General features: G+C 52.1%; 1 protein-coding gene across 3 annotated transcripts; it reads left to right on the top strand.

Moving 5' to 3' along the window:
• Positions 1 to 270: 270 nt before the first annotated feature.
• DRC11L (dynein regulatory complex subunit 11 like) lies at positions 271 to 16,708 on the top strand. 3 transcript variants are annotated; one of them, XM_077149939.1, is made up of 19 exons: positions 271 to 360; positions 1,050 to 1,311; positions 2,346 to 2,465; positions 2,782 to 2,967; positions 5,080 to 5,151; positions 6,827 to 7,032; positions 7,453 to 7,537; positions 7,967 to 8,098; positions 8,251 to 8,326; positions 8,752 to 8,858; positions 9,671 to 9,754; positions 10,471 to 10,526; positions 12,009 to 12,091; positions 12,713 to 12,820; positions 13,896 to 14,095; positions 14,569 to 14,655; positions 14,969 to 15,146; positions 15,596 to 15,834; positions 16,514 to 16,708. In XM_077149939.1, the coding sequence occupies exons 1-19, from the start codon at positions 350 to 352 to the stop codon at positions 16,619 to 16,621; spliced, it is 2,400 nt and encodes a 799-aa protein (XP_077006054.1). In that variant the 5' UTR covers positions 271 to 349; the 3' UTR covers positions 16,622 to 16,708. The 3 variants fall into 3 exon arrangements, with proteins under 3 accessions (XP_077006054.1, XP_077006046.1, XP_077006064.1); XM_077149931.1 differs by having other exon boundaries at positions 1,050 to 1,377; XM_077149949.1 differs by lacking the exon at positions 12,713 to 12,820 and having other exon boundaries at positions 1,050 to 1,377.
• The last annotated feature ends 699 nt before the right edge of the window (positions 16,709 to 17,407 follow it).

The raw sequence follows: 17,407 nt of genomic DNA, 5'->3' as shown, positions 1-17,407 counted from the left end.
GCTTTCAAATAGAGGTTGTTATTTGACTCTCACAAGAAAAGTAGCCACAATTGACCCTACACACTGTGCCCTAACCTTCCCAAAGTTTTTCGGGTGCTTGCAGCTCCAGCCCTCCCTTCCCTTCAATGTGCCCTCTCCAGGACATCCTCCATGATAAGTGGACCCTAATCCTGTACCCCTCAGTCCCTCTATCACAGTCTTAGAATATTGGTACAATGGAACAGAACTTTTAAAATCTGGCTGTTCTGTCTCCTGACTTTGAGGGGTGGAGTCAGAGTAGAACCCCCCGAGGTTCTATGGGTTCCACAGTCAGCTCACAAAGGGCAGTGTAAAGGAGTGAGTGGGCACCATGTCTGAAGGGTGAGTAGGGTCATGGAATGGAGCCACAAAGCCTCCTGATCCTGTCAGCCTGGGACAGGCAGGCAGAAGGATGGCAGTGGTTGCGGGGGTGGGGGTGGGGGTGGGGAATGGAGAGGGAGGGGCTTGGTGCCGGGCTGGTCTTCTTGCCCTACCTGGTCTCAGACACATTTCCACAGCCCCCTTGGCTGCACCTGCCTATGATACACCTTTCTCTCTTCAAACTTCCCCTTGGACTAATTCCAGAACTAGGGCTCTGCTCTGGGGCAGGGCCCTTGTCTATATTCATCTCTCACTCACCAACCCAGATCTTTGCAGCATCTCTGGGCTGCACCCTTACCCTGAAGGGACTGTCTGTCTCCTGACTCACAAAAGGCCGCTTTCTTACAGGGAGCCCCAACCCCACGCTGCATCCCTCCTGAACCCCTGACTAAATGCCATGCCCATTCTTCATTCTCCTTGCTGATGCATCAGTGGACTCCCCTTACTGACCCCAATCTCACATCCAATCTGTGCCCACTGTAACTGCCATCTCATTCCCCTGCTGAGCCCTCACTCCCACTGAACTCGCCTGGTTTTCCATAAGTAACCTTAACCTCACACCTCTGGAGCCCAAGGTTCACAGTCCTCAAAAGTCTCAGTAACTGCTCCCCCATCTGCTGCCCCCCTCCTCCATGCTACCTCCTCTACAGAGCTTACCAACGTCTCTGGGACGCCTCCCATGTGACCCTGCAAGAGCTGCTGGACAAAGAGCAGCCCCTGCTCGAACCCGTGCCGGAACGGGAGCGTCAGTCCTTCCAATACAAGCTCTCATCGCTCTATCTGTACTACCTGGGACTGCTGCGCCGGCTCGACAAGGTCTACGACCAGATGGTGCAGCCGCAGAAGCGGCGGCTGCTGCGGCGCCTGCTGGACGGCGTGGCTGGCCGCGTGCTGGAGCTCAAGGACGAGCTGGTGCGCGCCGACCTGTGCGAGTGCCACTGCCTGGACAAAGCACTGCAGGAGCTCAAGCTCACGCCGGTGGGCGTGGCTGGGGCTGGTGGCGGCGTGGAGCCACGCCTCCGGGTGGGGAGAAGAGGGCGGAGAGAAGGGTTGGCCTTGACTTCCCGCGGACACCCCTGGTCCTGGGACGGGAAGTGGGGAGAGGGTGGTGGCATGGGGAAACGGACCTCTCACAAGGAAGGAGGGCTGAGGCAGAAATTGGAGTGTGAGCTAGCGTGAGGGGCTTCAGGAACTAGGGGTGCACGAAAATAGGTGGGGGATGGACGGGGACCTTCGTGCACGGGAAGACCCACGGACCGCACGGGATTGGTGAGGAGATTCCTCTAGAGGATTGCGCCTCAAAGTGTGGTCCTTGAACCAACAGCAGCGACATCACGTGGGAGTTTATTAGAAAAGCAGAATCTCAGGCCCTATCCCAGACTTAATCAAAACCTGCATTTTGACAAATCCTCAGGTGATTTGTATGTACTGTCGAGTTTCAGAAGGCTTCTCTAGAGCACAGGGCGGACCCACCAGCCTCCAGTCTGGCCCAAGATCCCCAGTTGAAGCACTGCTCCAAGTCCACGCCAGGCACTCTTAAAATGTCCCTGCCCAGCTGCACCCCACTCAGCTGTGGACTTTAAAAAAAAAAAAAGAGAGAGAGAACCAAAAAAAAAAAATACAAAACGAATTTCCCAGGCCCTGCCATTCTGATGTGGTGTACCTGGGGAGAACCTAGGAATATGTATTTTTGAGAGTGTCCCAGATGATTCTAATGCACAGCCAGATTAGGAACCATTGCCCATTACTTCCCATGATCCTCCAGACTTTGAATCCAAGCACAGGTAAAACAGGGATGATCCTTGGAAGTATCTGGCCCCAAACCCATAAATTCCTCACCCCAGGGCTCTAGGATTGAGGAGGTTCCAGACTGGGTAAGCAGCTAAAAATGGTAATGGACCCCATCTTTGGATTCCTGACCCTTCTTCCCCTATATTGTCCCAAAGGCAGACCTGGAGGTTCCAATTCCCAAATACTTCTTACTGGAGCAGTCCATCACCCTGAAGGAACGACAGCTGGTGCTGATGGAGATCCTGGCAAGAATAGAGCCAATGTCCATTGAGGAGGTAAGGCTGCGAGACCCCCCTCCCAGATCCTCCCCTACCAACTTCCCAGAAAGAAGCCTCCCTCCAGAACACAGGCCCTGCCCTTCCTACATGCCACCTCAGAGTGTTCTTCCAGTGATCCCTGGCTTTCAAGTCTGATCTTTTGCTCGTTGTAAACCTCCAATGTGAAGATAAAGGGACAGGAGCCCGGCAGCCAAATGCCCCAGGAAGGACCATACCCCCAGCTCATCCTTTGGTAGCTGGTCTCCCAGCTGTCCATCCTGGAGGCAGGACCTGACTTCATCTCATCCTGTTCCTTTGCCCCTGCTCTGTCCAGAGCTCTCCAGAATTATCCCGGACTGAGGCCATCATCCTAGTGCAAAGGGCCGAGCGGGCCAGGCAAGGCCGGCTCCGAGCCAAGTTCATGCAACAGATTCGGAAAGAGGAGGAGAGGGATCAGAAGATTCGGGAAGAAGGAAGGTGCAGTTTCAGCCAGAATCAAGCAGCAGTCAACATCCAGAAGGTAACCCTGGGACTCAGTGAGAAGGCCAGGGCAGAGACAGCAGTCTCCTGCAGGAAACCTGCCTGGCTCAGGCAATTGATCACAAGAGGTTTCAGGGCTTGCATTCTCTTTCCCCACAACTAGATTCTAAATGCTTATGGTTAGGGACCTTATTAGTCAGTAAAAATGTACCTTATTTGTTTATTATTTATTCTACATCTCTATCCCCAAAAAGACTTGGAGTGGGATACCGTAAAAGCCCCCCAAACAGAGAATCATTAAATGTAGGAAAGATCCATGATAGTGTAGCAGATGATAATTCCAGAAACATTTAAGACTTAAAAATGAACCGCTAAGTATATCCTGAGCCTCCTGGCAACCAAGGTAAAAGGAAACATAATTAGTTAAATAGAATTTGATAACCACTGTAATCTGAGTATCCTCAAATTTTTGTGCCTTCTGAGGTCGCCCTTTCCTTTATTAACCAAATGGCATAATTACATCCCCATCCAGCCTTGCTGCAGAAAACCCAGCCCCCTCCCTAGGGTGCCCAGCAAATGCTTACCTGTCCTGGTTGTCCTCCTTCTCCTTTTGCTCTGGACAACCACTCCACACTTGGCTGTGGTCCTTTCTTGCTGTCTGCATGTTGCTAACCTAGGCAGTAGTGATCAACACCTTTACTAAAGGCTGGAGGGATCCTAAGAAAATGCAGAAAAAGGAGCACTTTCTGCTCCCTCCCATCGACTGTCTCTAGCCACTGTTTCTTTCCCAGAACAGGCCTAGAAGTGCTGGCATAGGATTGGGCCCTTGCCCTCTCTCAGCTCAGTCCACTCTCCCATCTTCTCTCTCTCAAGGATCAACATCTAAAAATCTCCTGTCTCTTGGCCCACTAAAGGAAACTTTAAAACCTCTTCTGACCAAAAATCAAATGCCAACAAACCAACTTTCAAACAAACAATAATAAAAACTCTGCAAAGATCCATCCTCTCCTAATGGGACAGTTTTACCTGATTCCTGAGTATGCTAAGGAATCCCAGTTGGAGCCTCTGGGTTTGATGCTGTTCCAGTGTCCAGGCTGTCCCCAAGGATGCGGAAGGGGACGCCTTTCCCATGGGGCTCTTTAAAGCAGCCTTTTGGAAAGGAGGGTCTGCCTCAAGGAGAGCCCCACTTCCCCCGAAAGCCCAAGGAAGTCATTTTGCTCCCGTTGCCAGACATCAGGAGTACAGAACTACTGAGCCTTAGAAATCCCCAGGCAGAAATGTGCCAAGCACGTAGTCACCGTGGGCCTTTCTGACCAGGCACAGCAGCAGAAGGACTAAGCCCAAACAAGAAGCCCTGGGACCCAGCCCCTGTTCACTGTGGCACTGCCAGGGGACCAGACAGTACCGGGCTAGACACTTGCCCTGTCCACCTGGCTCCACCTCCCTCTGCCCGGTGCCCCACCCTCCCACCCCACTAGGACAAGAATAGGAGAGGGGCTGGGGGCCTGAGACAAAGAGCACTGGGTCCGGAGTCAGGAAACCTGATCCCAGCCCCAACTCTGCATCAACTGGCTCTTTGACCTTAGAAAGGTCATGTGCTGTATCTGGCTGTAGTTTCCTTGGGTGAAAAATGTAGGCATTAACTGGGGTATCTCCATTGTCGCCACAGCAATGCCGATGTTTATATCCCTGTGTGGAATCAAATATTTAACCCCCAAATGCCATGGGAATTCTGAGACATGAGAGAGCATGGAATGCTTTATGGGGGAGGTGGCACTGGAACTCTGCTCTGTGCTCCATAAAAGAGATGATTCAAGGGTGGAGATGAAAAAGAGAGAATTCCTGGCTGGGCCCTGAATGAACAAAGCTTGGAGCTAGACAGGTTGTATACACATCCCACCATACCCTCTTCTTTGCTGTTCCTGCTCAGTATTACTTTGTGGATTGAGACTCCTGGTGCTATCCTCCCTGGACAATCCTCCTCACCTCCCACGCTCAGCCTCCCTCCAACCATGATCCTCTGCGACCTTCCACCCCTGAGAGAGTAGCTGCTGCTTCTCCCAAGGGGTTAGGCCCAGGAGCCACCTCCCTGCAAACATGCGGAGTGGGGAGTGTCTGGGCCCATGTCCTTCCTCCCTCCCCACCCCCCCAGATGTGGAGAGGCTGCCTGCAGAGGAAGCGCACGCAACAGGACCGGAGGCTGGAGATGGAGTTCATTGGCATGGTGAGTTCCCTGGGACAACGGCAGGGGCCTGGGAGCCCCAGCATGGGACCAGTGCATGGGGACCCTCCTCTCTCCCTCACTCTTTTCCCTCGCTCCTAGGGTGTAGCCCTGTCCAGCACCCCTCCCCCTCCGCTGCCCCCACATTACCCAGGAATGTAGGGGGAAGTGAGCAGGGATGGAAGACAAGCGGTGGTGTTGGTTGGCTGCTGGTTTGAGGAAAATGCAGGATTTGTTTCATAAAGTAGGGAAAGAGCAGGAAAGCCACACTGAGCCACGACCCTCCACGCGCCTCTGTTTTCAGGGATCACTGGAAAGGATTGCAGATGGGGGAAGGGGTGAGGGAGAATAGCCTAGAGCATCCCAGAAATCCTCACCCCTACCCGGAAGGAAGAGGCTACAGAGGTGGCACCTAGCAGAGGAAGGAAGCCCAAGGCCAGCTGTAGCAGCACACCCTCAGCCTCTTCCAGCCTCTGGGAGAACCAGAGGCCAAGCTGGGGTGTGGGCATACCACCCTGTAAACTACGGCTTTTCTGGTTACAGGCTTTCCACTTGTTCTGGGGCCCCTGCTCTGCAGGAGGGCGAAGTGCTGGGGAGCTCGGTAATGTGTCAGTGTTTATGCCAGAGAGTGAGGGTAGAAAGAGGTGCAGAGATCCATGTGTGTATGCACATGTGTGTGTGTACATGTATGTTCGGGAGGAGGTGAGCAGATCCCTCTCCCTGAATCCCACCTGTTCTCATCCATCCTCCCTGCCCTCTGAGGGGCCTCTGGTCCCAGCTGGTGACCTAGGACACCAGGGCCGTGGCAGGGGTGAGGGTCAGGATCCCCGGCAGGGAGGCTTTGCAGCACCAGGCAGATCCAGGGAGGCCTGGCTGGTGAAGGGAGTTGGGGAGGGAGCATAGCTGGGCAGGCCTGGCCTGGGGACCCAGAGGCTTTGGAGGGAAAAGGGGCATACCAAGGCCTGATAACAAGTAGGGCGGAGCCTGTGATGTCTTGGCAGGGCTGGGATTGCTGCTTCTGGGGGGTTGGAGGCTTCAGAAGGAGGATGGGGGCAGGGGGCCCATTCTGCATGGGAGTGGAAGTCAGGGACTTGTTGGGAAGCTGGAGAGATGGACCCCCATGAGGCGAGAGCAGGCGGCGGCGGGAGGCAGGGGTCGGGCCTTGGAGAGGGGGGTGGGGGGCCATGGCACCAGCAGTGGGTGAGGAATGAGCCTGGCTGCCCGGGCCCGTCAACAGTGTGAGCTCAGCGTTTTCAGTAATTGTCTCTGCGCAGAGTGATATTTAAAATACATTTGGGAGCCAATGAGGCGGGAAAGTGGCTGCGAGTGCGGCTGCCAATGCGGCCCGTTGGGGCTGGGGGTGGGGTGGGGGGTGCGGTACGTGGGGGCTGGGGCCGGAGGCTCACAGGGGAGAGTGTGCTGGGGGAGCAGGCAGGGGGGGCCAGCCCCAATGCATCTAGCAAACTCATTATCAGAGTAATTTACACAGACGAATTTCGGCTCCAAACGCAATTTCTCCTGATGCAGGCCTGCCGTCGTTCCGGGTGTGTGGGTGTGTTGAAAAATGAGGGAAAGGCAGGTGTGGCTGCCTAAGGATCGGGGCTGTGTCCAGAGTAGATGCTGGGCCCTCCCCCTGCCCCTTCTTAAGTCCCTTTGCTTCTCTTGCCACTTTCCCCAGCTTCCATCGCCCAATGAGGTGGAGCACCCGGGCGTCATATCCCAGGCCTGTCTGGTGGAAGATATCCGGAGGCTCCGCCAGACAGAGAAGGAGGAGGAGTTCCAGTTGGCTCTTTCTCGGGCCCATACATCTCTCATAGAGACCGAGGGGCCCGACATAAAGGAGAAGATGAAGGAGCAAATTCGACAGTGGTTTATCGAGTGCCAGTCAGTTTCCCCAGCCACAGCTGACCCTTCTATTCCTTCTCACCCCAATATCCCCCAGAGGCTTCCCTGGCACTTAACCTGTCCTGTCCTCTAGTAGACTGTGCCCTTTTCTCCACCCACCTCCACCTCCCCTACACACTGCTAACACTCTCAAAACTTGCACCTCCAACCTATAGGGCCCTCTCCACACATGAGCCCCAGTTTCCCCGAATGAAAAAGAAAATGCTAGAATAGGTTGGGGAAAGCACAGTGAATGCCCCCTGAGCCATCTGCCATTTCTGTAACTACTCATTCCTTCCCTCTGTCTCCCTGCCCCCTTATCCTTCTCTGTCCTTCCCTCTACCCATCTATGCACCCACCCACCATCCTTCTACCTTTCTATCCATCCATCCAACCACCCATCATCTCTCGTCTATTAAGTTCCCTTACTGGCCGGTTCCCTGATTATCCAGATGAGGCTATGGGTGGATCCTACCTGATCTTTGCAGACAAGACTCCAGAACAGGTACCCTGGAGTTGGGGACAGGAGCTTTCTTTGGCAGGCTGAGCCTGAGTTATGGAGTAGTGAGTTTAAACTGAAAGTGGAGGTTGGGGGAGAGGTCAGCTATGGTGAGGGGGTAGAGTGTGGCTAGAGGAAATACAAGTAGCTGGAAAGACTGCATGGGGAGGGGAAAGGAGATTGCCTGTGACTGGAGAAGACACCCATGACCAGGGAGAAGAAACTTGCCTGGCATGACTATTTTGGAGACAGCCAGAAGCTCTGATCAGAACACTGCTTCCCTTGGCTCCCCTTTCTTCCTGGACCCCAGTATGGAATCTCTGGACTGTTAGCTACCTGGACTTCATCATCACCCAGGGCCCTGGAAACCCTGGGATCTTTTGCTCCTGTAAAATCCCTTAGTCTTCTATGAAACAGCTTTGTCTTCGACCACAGGTGAGAATGGAACTGGAGCTGCAGGTCCAGGAGAGCAAAAAGAAGGATCAAGAAAAAAATAAAGAAAGTGAAAATGAGATAAAAGAGAAGAAGAAGAAGAAGAAGGGAAAGGAGGACAAGACCAAGAAGGGGGTGAGACACCAAGGCAGGTGGAACAAGTGGACAGGGAGGGACAGCTTCTCAGGGAATTGGTGTTAGGAAGGCTGGCCTGGGTAAGAATTAGGGTCAGGTTTTGTGATAGGTGGAGGTCATGGGGTCAAGTTCAAATGATGTTTCTGTTCTAGGAAACAGATACAATGCTGAAAATGATGCCTTCCAAATTTATACCTGTGATTAATGCTGGACATGAGGAGTACATAAGTATGAGGGGAGAAGGCGGAGGAAGAATGTGCAACCTGAGGGGGTTCTTGTGGTGATGGCTGGACATGGAGCAAGTGGGGGGAGAATCTGCTGTATGGATCATGAGGCAGTGGGAGTGTATCTGGGGAATACTGTTAAAGGGGAAGTGGGGTGTGTGTGATGAGATCTCTTGGGTGGGAGTGGTTCTGTGGATTTGGGTCTGAATCCTGTGGTCAAACCTCTTTCTGTGGTCTCAGCTGCCAGACAGCCAAGTGGGGAAATGCCTGCCCAGCTTGGATCAGCTTCCTGGCTTATGTGGGTGTGCTTGCATGTGTATGTATGTGTGTGTGAGTGTGTGCACACGTGCATGCATATGTGTAAAGGTATGTGAGAGCATGCACCTGAGCCTCTGACCTTCACTCACCCATCCATTTTTCCATGGTCAGAGGTGTGGAGGAACCGACATGAGAGTGCTCACCCCAGTCAGACTTTTGACCTTGAGACCCTGAGGGAGGAAAATAGAAAGCAAGTAGAGGTGGAGATCCGGATACAGGTATGAGGGCTCAGCTAGGGCTTCCTTGCAGGCTTCTCCTCTGCCTCCTGTTCCCACCACCAGGACCTCCAACCTGCTGCAGGCTTGGGCCCCACCTATTTGTCTCCCTCCCTCTTACGCTTTTCCTCAATTCCTCCAAGCCCCCAGCTCATCCTCTGTAGACCTCACCACAGAGTCCTAGCTCCATCTGCTGTCCCTCTCAGTCCCCATCTTCCTCTGCCTTTCTCTTGTCCCCTTTCTTCCAGGGGCAGCTAATGCTGCATAGATGTGAGAGGAATGGGGAGGGACACTGGCTGGGGGTTCAGTGCCCACACACCACCCTCCTTACTAACCCTTAATGAGCTCCCACTGTGTGCCAAGTCCCTGTACTCTAGAAGCATTAGATCCTGTAATCCTAAAACCACCTTGGAGATAGATGCCATTGTTTCCCCAGTTCTGCACCTGGGAAAACTGAAGCTAAGTTGCCATACAGCTTGCTTAAGGCCACCCAGCTAGTAAGTAGCAAATCTGAGGCCTGAACAGAAAGCCGACTCACTCTATCCTGGGTGCTTCTCCCAACATTGATGGCAATGTTGAGAGCAAGGCTCATGGGTTAGCAGGATGTAGGTTAGAACTGGTGTGTTGTACAGGGGCAAGGGGAGGAAGAGAGAAATGCAAAAGCCTAGGGTTCCAAAAATATGGGTAGAAATGGTGGTGGCTGCTCCACTGAGCTTGTCTGGCTTTTCTCTGAAGATCCTCTCCATCAGCCATCCTTTCCTACTTCCTTCTCCAGCCCCAGGCTGTCCCTGTGCACTCCCTTCTGTCTCCCCCAGGTGGATGAGCTGATGCGTCAAGAGCTGAAGAACCTACGTCTGGCTGTGGACAGGGAGGAGGGGAGACCCCTGAAAGCTCCCAAGGCAAGATGAGGGGCTAGGGCTGTGATGAGAGGTGTTCAGGGGAGGTGGGGATTGGCAGACACACAAAAGGGAGTGGCAAGGACTCTCCAGAACATCAGCTAGTTCCATCTCCCTACCCCATATTATCAACAGCCCCTTCCAATGTGAAAAAGTTAGAATGGCCATAGCCCAAATACCCCTCAAGAGTGGGATAGAAAGATCAAAGGTGATGGTAGAGTTATACAGAGAAGGTAGGGTTTAACAAACGAATGTGACTGCTGAATCATTTATATTGATATTTCTTTTAGCCTCCAGTATCTTAGAGCAACTAGAAGTAAAAACCTAAAACTGTGGAACTGTAACCCACACCAAACTCTGAAATCTGTTCTACAACTACTTGTTGTGCTGTGCTTTGAAATTTATTGCTTTTTTGTATATATGGTATTTTTCGCAAAAGAGAAAAAAAAGTCTATTGTGATGATAAAAAATATTTATTCCTTCTAGTGTCCTATATTCTGGAGCTGCTAGAAGGAAAAATCTGAGATGATGGTGTGGTAGCCCATGACAAACTCTGGGATCTGTCCTGTACTTGTTGAAGAGTGCTTTGAAAATGATTGCTTTTTTTTCTTTGCTTTGTATATATGTTATACAATAAAAAAAAGTTTAAAAAAAAAAAGAGAGAGAGAGAGAGTGGCAAGGAATGAAGAGCAATTACCTCTGTGCTTGTTTCCAACCAGAAAAAGTCTGGAAAGAAAATGGGGAAGAAGAAGGAGAAAGATCTGACTCCAAACAGGTATCAGACCTTTGTTGCAGTGCCCAGACAAGAGACCTGACTTCTGGTGCTGGTTCTGGTGCTGTGTGACCTTGGGAATATCATATAACCTTTCTCACTTTCTGTCCTCATTGGCCAGGTCCTGTCAAACGTGATCTGTCTTGCCAAACTCACGAGATAACTGTGAGGATCACATCAAATAATAAGTGCTTTGCAGTTTTTTATTATTTTTTGCATGGGCAGGCACCGGGAATCGAACCCGGGTCTCTGGCACGGCAGGTGAGAACTCTGCCATTGAGCCCCTGTGGCCTGCCCGCTTTGCAATTTATAATGCAGAATACAGATGTAAATGGAGCATTGTTATCCATGCCTCCTCATTCCAGCCCTCTCCAGCCTTTGTCTTCCTTATTTAATTCTGTCCCTACCTAAGCCATCTCCCCCTGGACTTCTCACTCTAGGGCATGGAGGAACTTACCTGTGGTCCCTTTGTACTCATTCTCTGCACCCAGCTCTCTCTAGTAAAGAGAGGTCAGGAGCACATTTATGTCAGTTTCTTTAATGCCCATCTGTTTTAGCTTGTTAAAGCTACCAGAATGCCATATACCAGAAATGGAATGGCTTTTAAAAAGGGAATTTATTAAATTGCAAGTTTACAGTTCTGAGGTCATAGAAATGTCCAAACTAAGGCATCCAGATAAAGATACCTTAACTCCAAAGAAGGGGCAGATGATGTTCAGGTTTTCTCTCTCACCTAGGAAGGCACATGGCGACATCTGCTAGCTTTCTCTCCTCATTTCATAAGGCTTCTCCAAGGACATTTTCCTTTGGCATCTCCACAGTTCTCTGACTATGTGGTTCTGTCGGCACTGAAGCTTTTTCCAAATTGGTTCCCTCTTAAAGGGCTCCAGTAAGCAACCCCACCTTGAATGGGTGGAGACACAGCTCCATGGAAACCACCTAATCAAAAGTTACCACCCACAACTGGGTGGGTCATATTTCCATGGAAACAATAAAAAAAAATCCCATCCAGCAATATTGAATGCGGATTAAAGAACATGGCTTTTCTGGGATACAGGACAGTTTCAAATTGGCACACCATCTCTCCTGGGAAGATTTACATCTTAAATTTGGTTTCTAGAAAGAGGACAATGCTTACCCAAATTACTGAGTTTCTAATGTTTGAACTTTGGGCAGTAAACTGGTGGAGGGAAGTATCTCAGAAGGCAATCAATCTTTCTCACATACTTTTCAATCACTGGAGGCAAACCTGCTACCTGGGACAGTGTTCTGGTGTCCCTTGCTGTCTGCTGTTCTCACCCTGTCTGGTGGCAGTCTTGATATTTTTGACCACAGAATAGTGTTCAGGAGAACTGCTCATCCCACCATTTTCTCCTGCCTGTTACACTCCCCCCCCCCCCACTCCAACCACCACCTCTTCTCTGCCTCCATTTCCTTTCCATACTTGCTAATGTCCTCTGGGTCCTTCTGCTCATCCTCTATCAGGACCTTGGACTCTCTGTTCGAAGAACTTGTCATTTGTGGCCTTCTAAAGAAGAATGAGACAGTGGCACTGAAAGACTATGTTGGTGAGACACCTCCTCAAGTGCCTGCTCCCTAGCTGAGGCACAGACCCAAATTTCCCCCTTCAGGCATCATAGGCCCCTGTTCTGGTTTGCTAGCTGCTGGGATGCAACACATCAGAGACGGATTGGCTTTTAATAAAAGGGGATTTATTTTGTTGGTTCTTCAGAGGAAAGGCAGCTAACTTTCCACTGAGGCTCTTTTCTTACGTGGAAGGCACAGGATGGTCTCTGCTGGTCTTCTCTCCAGGCCCCTGGGTTCCAACAGCTTTCCCCGGGGTGACTTCTCCAAAGGCCTGGGCTGAGCTGCAAGTGCTGTGATGAGGAATGCTGAGCTGCTAGACTGTGCTACATTGCGTTCTCTCATTTAAGCACAAGCCAATTAAGTTAAACGTCACTCATTGCAGCAGACACGCCTCCTAGCCGACTGCAGATGTAATTAGCAACAGATGAGATTCACCTACCATTGGCTCATGTCCACAGCAACAGAACTAGGTGCTTTCACCTGGCCAAGTTGACAACTGAATCTAACTACCACAGCCCCTAACCACAGACTTCTGTCCAGCCAGCCACCATGTCCCTGAAACAAATCTGACCTCTTGAGGATTCTCTCCCCCGGCCCTGCAGGTGATTATCTCTATCTTGGATCCATTCTGAATTTGGCAAACAAGTTGCCCATGCCCTCCTTGTTTGACATTCGGCAGAACATGGCCTTGTATGGGGTCCTTCGGCTTGGTAAGAAGGCCCTTGGGAAAGTGAAGACCCAGTGCTGGGCAGGTGGCTTTTGGGGGACCTGGGGTTCAGGGTAGGGTGGCTGCCGCAGACATGCCCGATCTGAGCCTCCAATCCTTGTGTGCCATGGCTCAGTATTCTACCTGTCTTGCCTTCCCCAGGCCCTGCTGGAGGTGGGCTACCCTGGGGATCACATGGGCCCTTGACCTGCTGAAGAGCCCCCACTTCCAGCTCCTTACTCAGTCCCCTCCACTGCTTGTCCCATTCCCAGGAAGATCAGTCTCCAATCTGCTGTTAAATACCAGAGACCAGATTCTTTCTGAAACCTTTGTCTTTTATCCTTTAAATCTACCCCTTCATAATCCAGGGCTGGAAACAGATGGCATGGAAAACAGAAAGGCATTGGAAGGGGGTAGAGGGCCCATTCCTGACACACACACATAGCCCCGCAAGATGGTGATTGCTAAGCCTTTCCAGATCCTCCAGGCTGCCACTGTTGGCTTGTGTGCCTAGGGAATTGCTCAGACATTAGGAGAAGATAGTGCAACCCTGCCCTGAACCCACATCTAGTCCAGCCCCAGGCCCTCACACTTCCCTTACATGATGTCTTCCTGCTATGATGAGGCCCTAGGATGGGGGCCTGGGCCAGAGAAGCAGTCCAGGGGTTCCACGCCTGCCAAAGCCCCTCTACCCCATTCTCCCATCTCCACTCCCCTCCTACACACCCTCACCTCTATGGCCAGTTGTTCTGGAAGGACCATTAGGCCGACAGCCAAGGGTCCTGGGTCCTAGCCTCAGCTCCATGGACATGTGGGCAAGTCGCTTAAGTTCTTGGAGTCTCTATGTCCTCCTGATAAAGAGAAATTGAGCCATTCTTGACTTCGTGCTTTTCCAGCAAGGATATGGTAGGAGATGTGGAGGTAAATCCCAGAGCAATCAGCTCAGTTACAGATCCCAAGTCAGAATATTATTATACCTTGCTGCCCCCACCTCTGTGTGCCCTGTGTCCCCATCCTGGTGCCCATGCCCCTGCTGCTGGCCCACTCCTTGCCTTTGGCCCCTGTTTCCTTCCTCTCAGGCTCCCCAGATATACACTCCATGGCTCCCCTCATCCGCTCCATCCTCCTAGTAGGCCCCTCTGGCATAGGGAAGAAGATGTTGGTCAAGGCTGTGTGCACAGAGACCGGTGCCAATCTGTTTGACCTGTCACCTAGCAACCTGCAAGACAAGTATCCTGGCAAGACTGGGGTGCAGATGATGGTGCATATGGTCTTTAAGGTCTGGACCCCCTGACTTTTAGCTTTTCTAGTTCTCAGCCCTGTGACCACAGAGCAGTGTGTGGGCTTTATGCTATTTGGAGTGACTTCAGGAGATCACCTCTCTCCCTATTTGGTGTGACTTCAGGAGCTGGTGAGGGCTCCCAACCAATCTCTTCTATAAGCTTGGGATACCTGAAGCCCCTTTGATGGGGGACAGAGCAGTTTCTTTTCATGGTAGAGATAAGGCTTAGTATGCAGCAACTTTCCCCCTTCCAGAGGGAGGCAATGACTCTTGCTCACACTAGGGTGTGGTGTGCAAAAGGCCGGAGGTGAAGTTGGCAGGAGGTAGAAAGTTGGGAGCTGGGAGTTCTGAGGTTGGGCACTGTCCAAAGCCAACCCTGCTCCTGGGGTCCCACTAGATGGGGAAGTGACCTTTGCCTAGGGATCTAGGGACTTCTCTAATGGCCTATTTTTACCCTCTGACCTGTCCAGGTGGCCCGACTCTTACAGCCCTCTGTGATATGGATTGGGAATGCCGAGAAGAATTTCTATAAGAAGGTCCCAAAAGAGGAGAGGGCGGTAAGGGAGCTGGGCCTGCAGGGCCATCGGTGGGCAGCCAGCCTGGGCCTGTACAAGAGCCTGAGAGCAGGGCTGGGAGACACGGCTTTTTAAAGTCACTCTGAGCCTAACCCACTGTGTGTGTGTGGACCAATCCCCTCTGCTCCTCTTGCCGTATTTCCTTTTCCTTAGAACAGAAATAACAACCTCTCCCAATCTACATCTGATTATGGACGTGAGGTTCAGCGGATGTGGTGCGGGGCACATGCTCTGGGAATTTAGAAACCCTGTCTGATGCAACCCTGATCCCTCCACCTCTCCCTCCTTGGAGCAGATGGACCCAAAGCGAATAAAGAAGGATCTCATCAAGGCCCTGAGACAACTAGGTCCCGGGGACCGTGTGATGCTGATCGGAACGACAGCGCGGCCACAGCTGGCTGAAATGAATGGGCTGTGCCGGACCTACGAGCGCATCCTCCTCCTTCCCCGGCCGGATTATGCTTCCCGCTATGGTGAGGCGCTAGAACAGGGGGGGCCTGGGCCAGAGAAGCAGTCCAGGGGTTCCACCCCTGTCCAAGCTCCTCTACCCCATCTTTCCATCCCCACCCCCCTCCTACACACCCTCACCTCTATGGCCAGTTGTTCTGGAAGGACCACCAGGCCAGCAGCCAAGGGGCCTGGGTTCTAGTCTCAGCTCCATGGACACGTGGGCAAGTCGCTTAAGTTCTTGGAATCTCCATGTCCTCCTGATAAAGGGAAATTGAGCCATTCCTGACTTCGTGCTTTTCTAGCGGGGATATGGTAGGAGATGATGGAGGCAAATCCCTAAGTAACCAGCTCAGTTAACAGATCCCAAGTCAGAATATTATTATGCCTTGCTGCCCCCACCTCTGTGTGCCCTGTGTCCCCAACCTGGTGCCCAGTGGCCCTCCATGCCCTTTGTCCTCCCCCGTGCTTGTAGTGCTCTGGAAGCATATGATAGAGACCCAGGGAGTCCAAGTGACCAAGAGCCTGGACATCAGTGCCCTGGCTAAAGTGTCCGATGGCTACACGCCCGGTTGTATTCTCCAAGCCACCCAATCGGTGCTGACTGAGCGGCGACTCCTGCAATTGCCCAAGCGTCCCCTGGTGGCCTCAGAGTTCCTGGGGCATCTGGCAAAGCTGGAGCCAGTGTACAAAGAGGAGGAGGAATCCCTGAAGGTTAGTCTGGGGGTAAGGTGGGGGGTAGGAGGGCTGTGGAGTGAGTAGCACCAGCCAAGGGAGTTCAGCCTTCTGAAGCCAGTCCCACAGCTCACCTTGTAACCCTTTTTTTGCTCCCCTCAATTCACCAGATGACAGTCAGGCTTAAATGAACATGGAGTTGAGCTTGGAAGGGAACAAGAAATCACCAAGAGATAGGGGAATGTGGGCAGGACCATCTCATCTGGTTTTCCTTGAGGGTGGGAGCCCCAAAGAGCCAATTTAAGAGGCTTTGGTTTGTTTTGACACAAGCTACCACCCACCCCTCACCTCCACCCCTGAGTCAGTACCTGCTCTCCAGGCAGGGTGGCTTTGGGTGCATCTGAAAACAGGACCTTAGGGATGGAAGGAGGAGGGCTTAGTGGGAGTCAGGAAATCAGCAGGGAGGGGGCACCATTGAGAATGGCTGACATCTGTGACCTGGAATAATTGGTAGAGAACAAGGAAAACCAAACTCCAACACAATGCTCGGGTCCTAGGAATAGAGGGGTGGAAAGGCCATGGGGGACGCAGAAACCTGTAAAAAAGGAAAGAGAGGTCAGGAGACAGAGCCAGCAGTCAGATCTCAATGGACCAGGCTTTTTCTCTTCTTCTCTCATCCTTCCTTCCTCCCTTTACCGCTCCTCATCATTCAACCTAGGACTGGTACTTCAGGACCCCGATGGGTAAGAAAAGAATGAAACTTAACAAGGACCAATTCGAGGCTGAGGAGGCCAGGAAGGCAAAGGAGAAGAGGAAAAGGAAGTGATGGCCGAGGCTGAAGGGGTGGGGTTCCACAGGGGCGGGGCTGGTGGCAGGGCCAGAGGGGAGAGGTATAAAATGCCCAGATGGCTTCAGGGATCATCTCCCTGTCTTCCTGTGCCTTGTCTCAGTGCCCTCTGCTGTGCCCCACCTTCTTCTCCAGGCTCCAGTCCTTACCAGCTCACTGCCGCCATCTCTCTCTCACCCCTTAATCTTCATCTCCTCGTCATTTTCCTGGGGCTTTCCAGATCTCTTCCTCCTAGAGGGATTTACGGGGGGGAAATAGGGAGATAAAGAGAAATGAAAAGAGGAGAGAAGGGAAAGGAAAGGCAGCAATAAGTATAAAAAAAGAAAAAGGCAGGAGTCTAGAAGTTAACTGACCCTGGTTCTAGCCCTTTCTTCAACTAACTCTCTCTATTAGCTTGGACTGTCCTTTTCTGTCTCTGGCCTTAGTTCCCTTATCTGTAAATTGAAGAGAAGTTGGACCAGCCAATCTCTAAGGTTTGATTAACAAAAGCATCTTGGGAGTCAGCCAGGAGAGCGCTCTTGGGCAGTGGTGGAAGTGAGATGGGGAGAAAGGGCTCAGCATGGGTCTGGGGGCAAATGCATGGGCTTCGTGGCCAGAGCAAGGGCTATTGATAGGTCCGTTGCCTTCGCTGGGTGGTCTTCACCTCTTTTCTCTGAGGAATCCCCCCTCCTTCCACCCCACGTGCCCAAGCACTGGGTCCCTTCCTCTACCCCAAGCCTGGCCCTCAGGCTTCAGGGTGCAGCTTCCTGCCTCTGGGTGGAAGGC

Source organism: Tamandua tetradactyla, chromosome 1 (assembly GCF_023851605.1).
Source record: "Tamandua tetradactyla isolate mTamTet1 chromosome 1, mTamTet1.pri, whole genome shotgun sequence".
In the NCBI taxonomy this organism is placed as follows: domain Eukaryota; kingdom Metazoa; phylum Chordata; class Mammalia; order Pilosa; family Myrmecophagidae; genus Tamandua; species Tamandua tetradactyla.
The sequence above is the reverse complement of the archived record's forward strand: the minus strand, read 5'-3'. Positions and strand labels throughout refer to the sequence as shown.

Coding starts and splice junctions, on each gene's coding strand:
- DRC11L (XM_077149931.1), top strand. Junction 8,099..8,250: donor AGGACAAGACCAAGAAGGGG/GTGAGACACCAA, acceptor TTTCTGTTCTAG/GAAACAGATACAATGCTGAA. Junction 12,821..13,895: donor GTATGGGGTCCTTCGGCTTG/GTAAGAAGGCCC, acceptor CCTTCCTCTCAG/GCTCCCCAGATATACACTCC.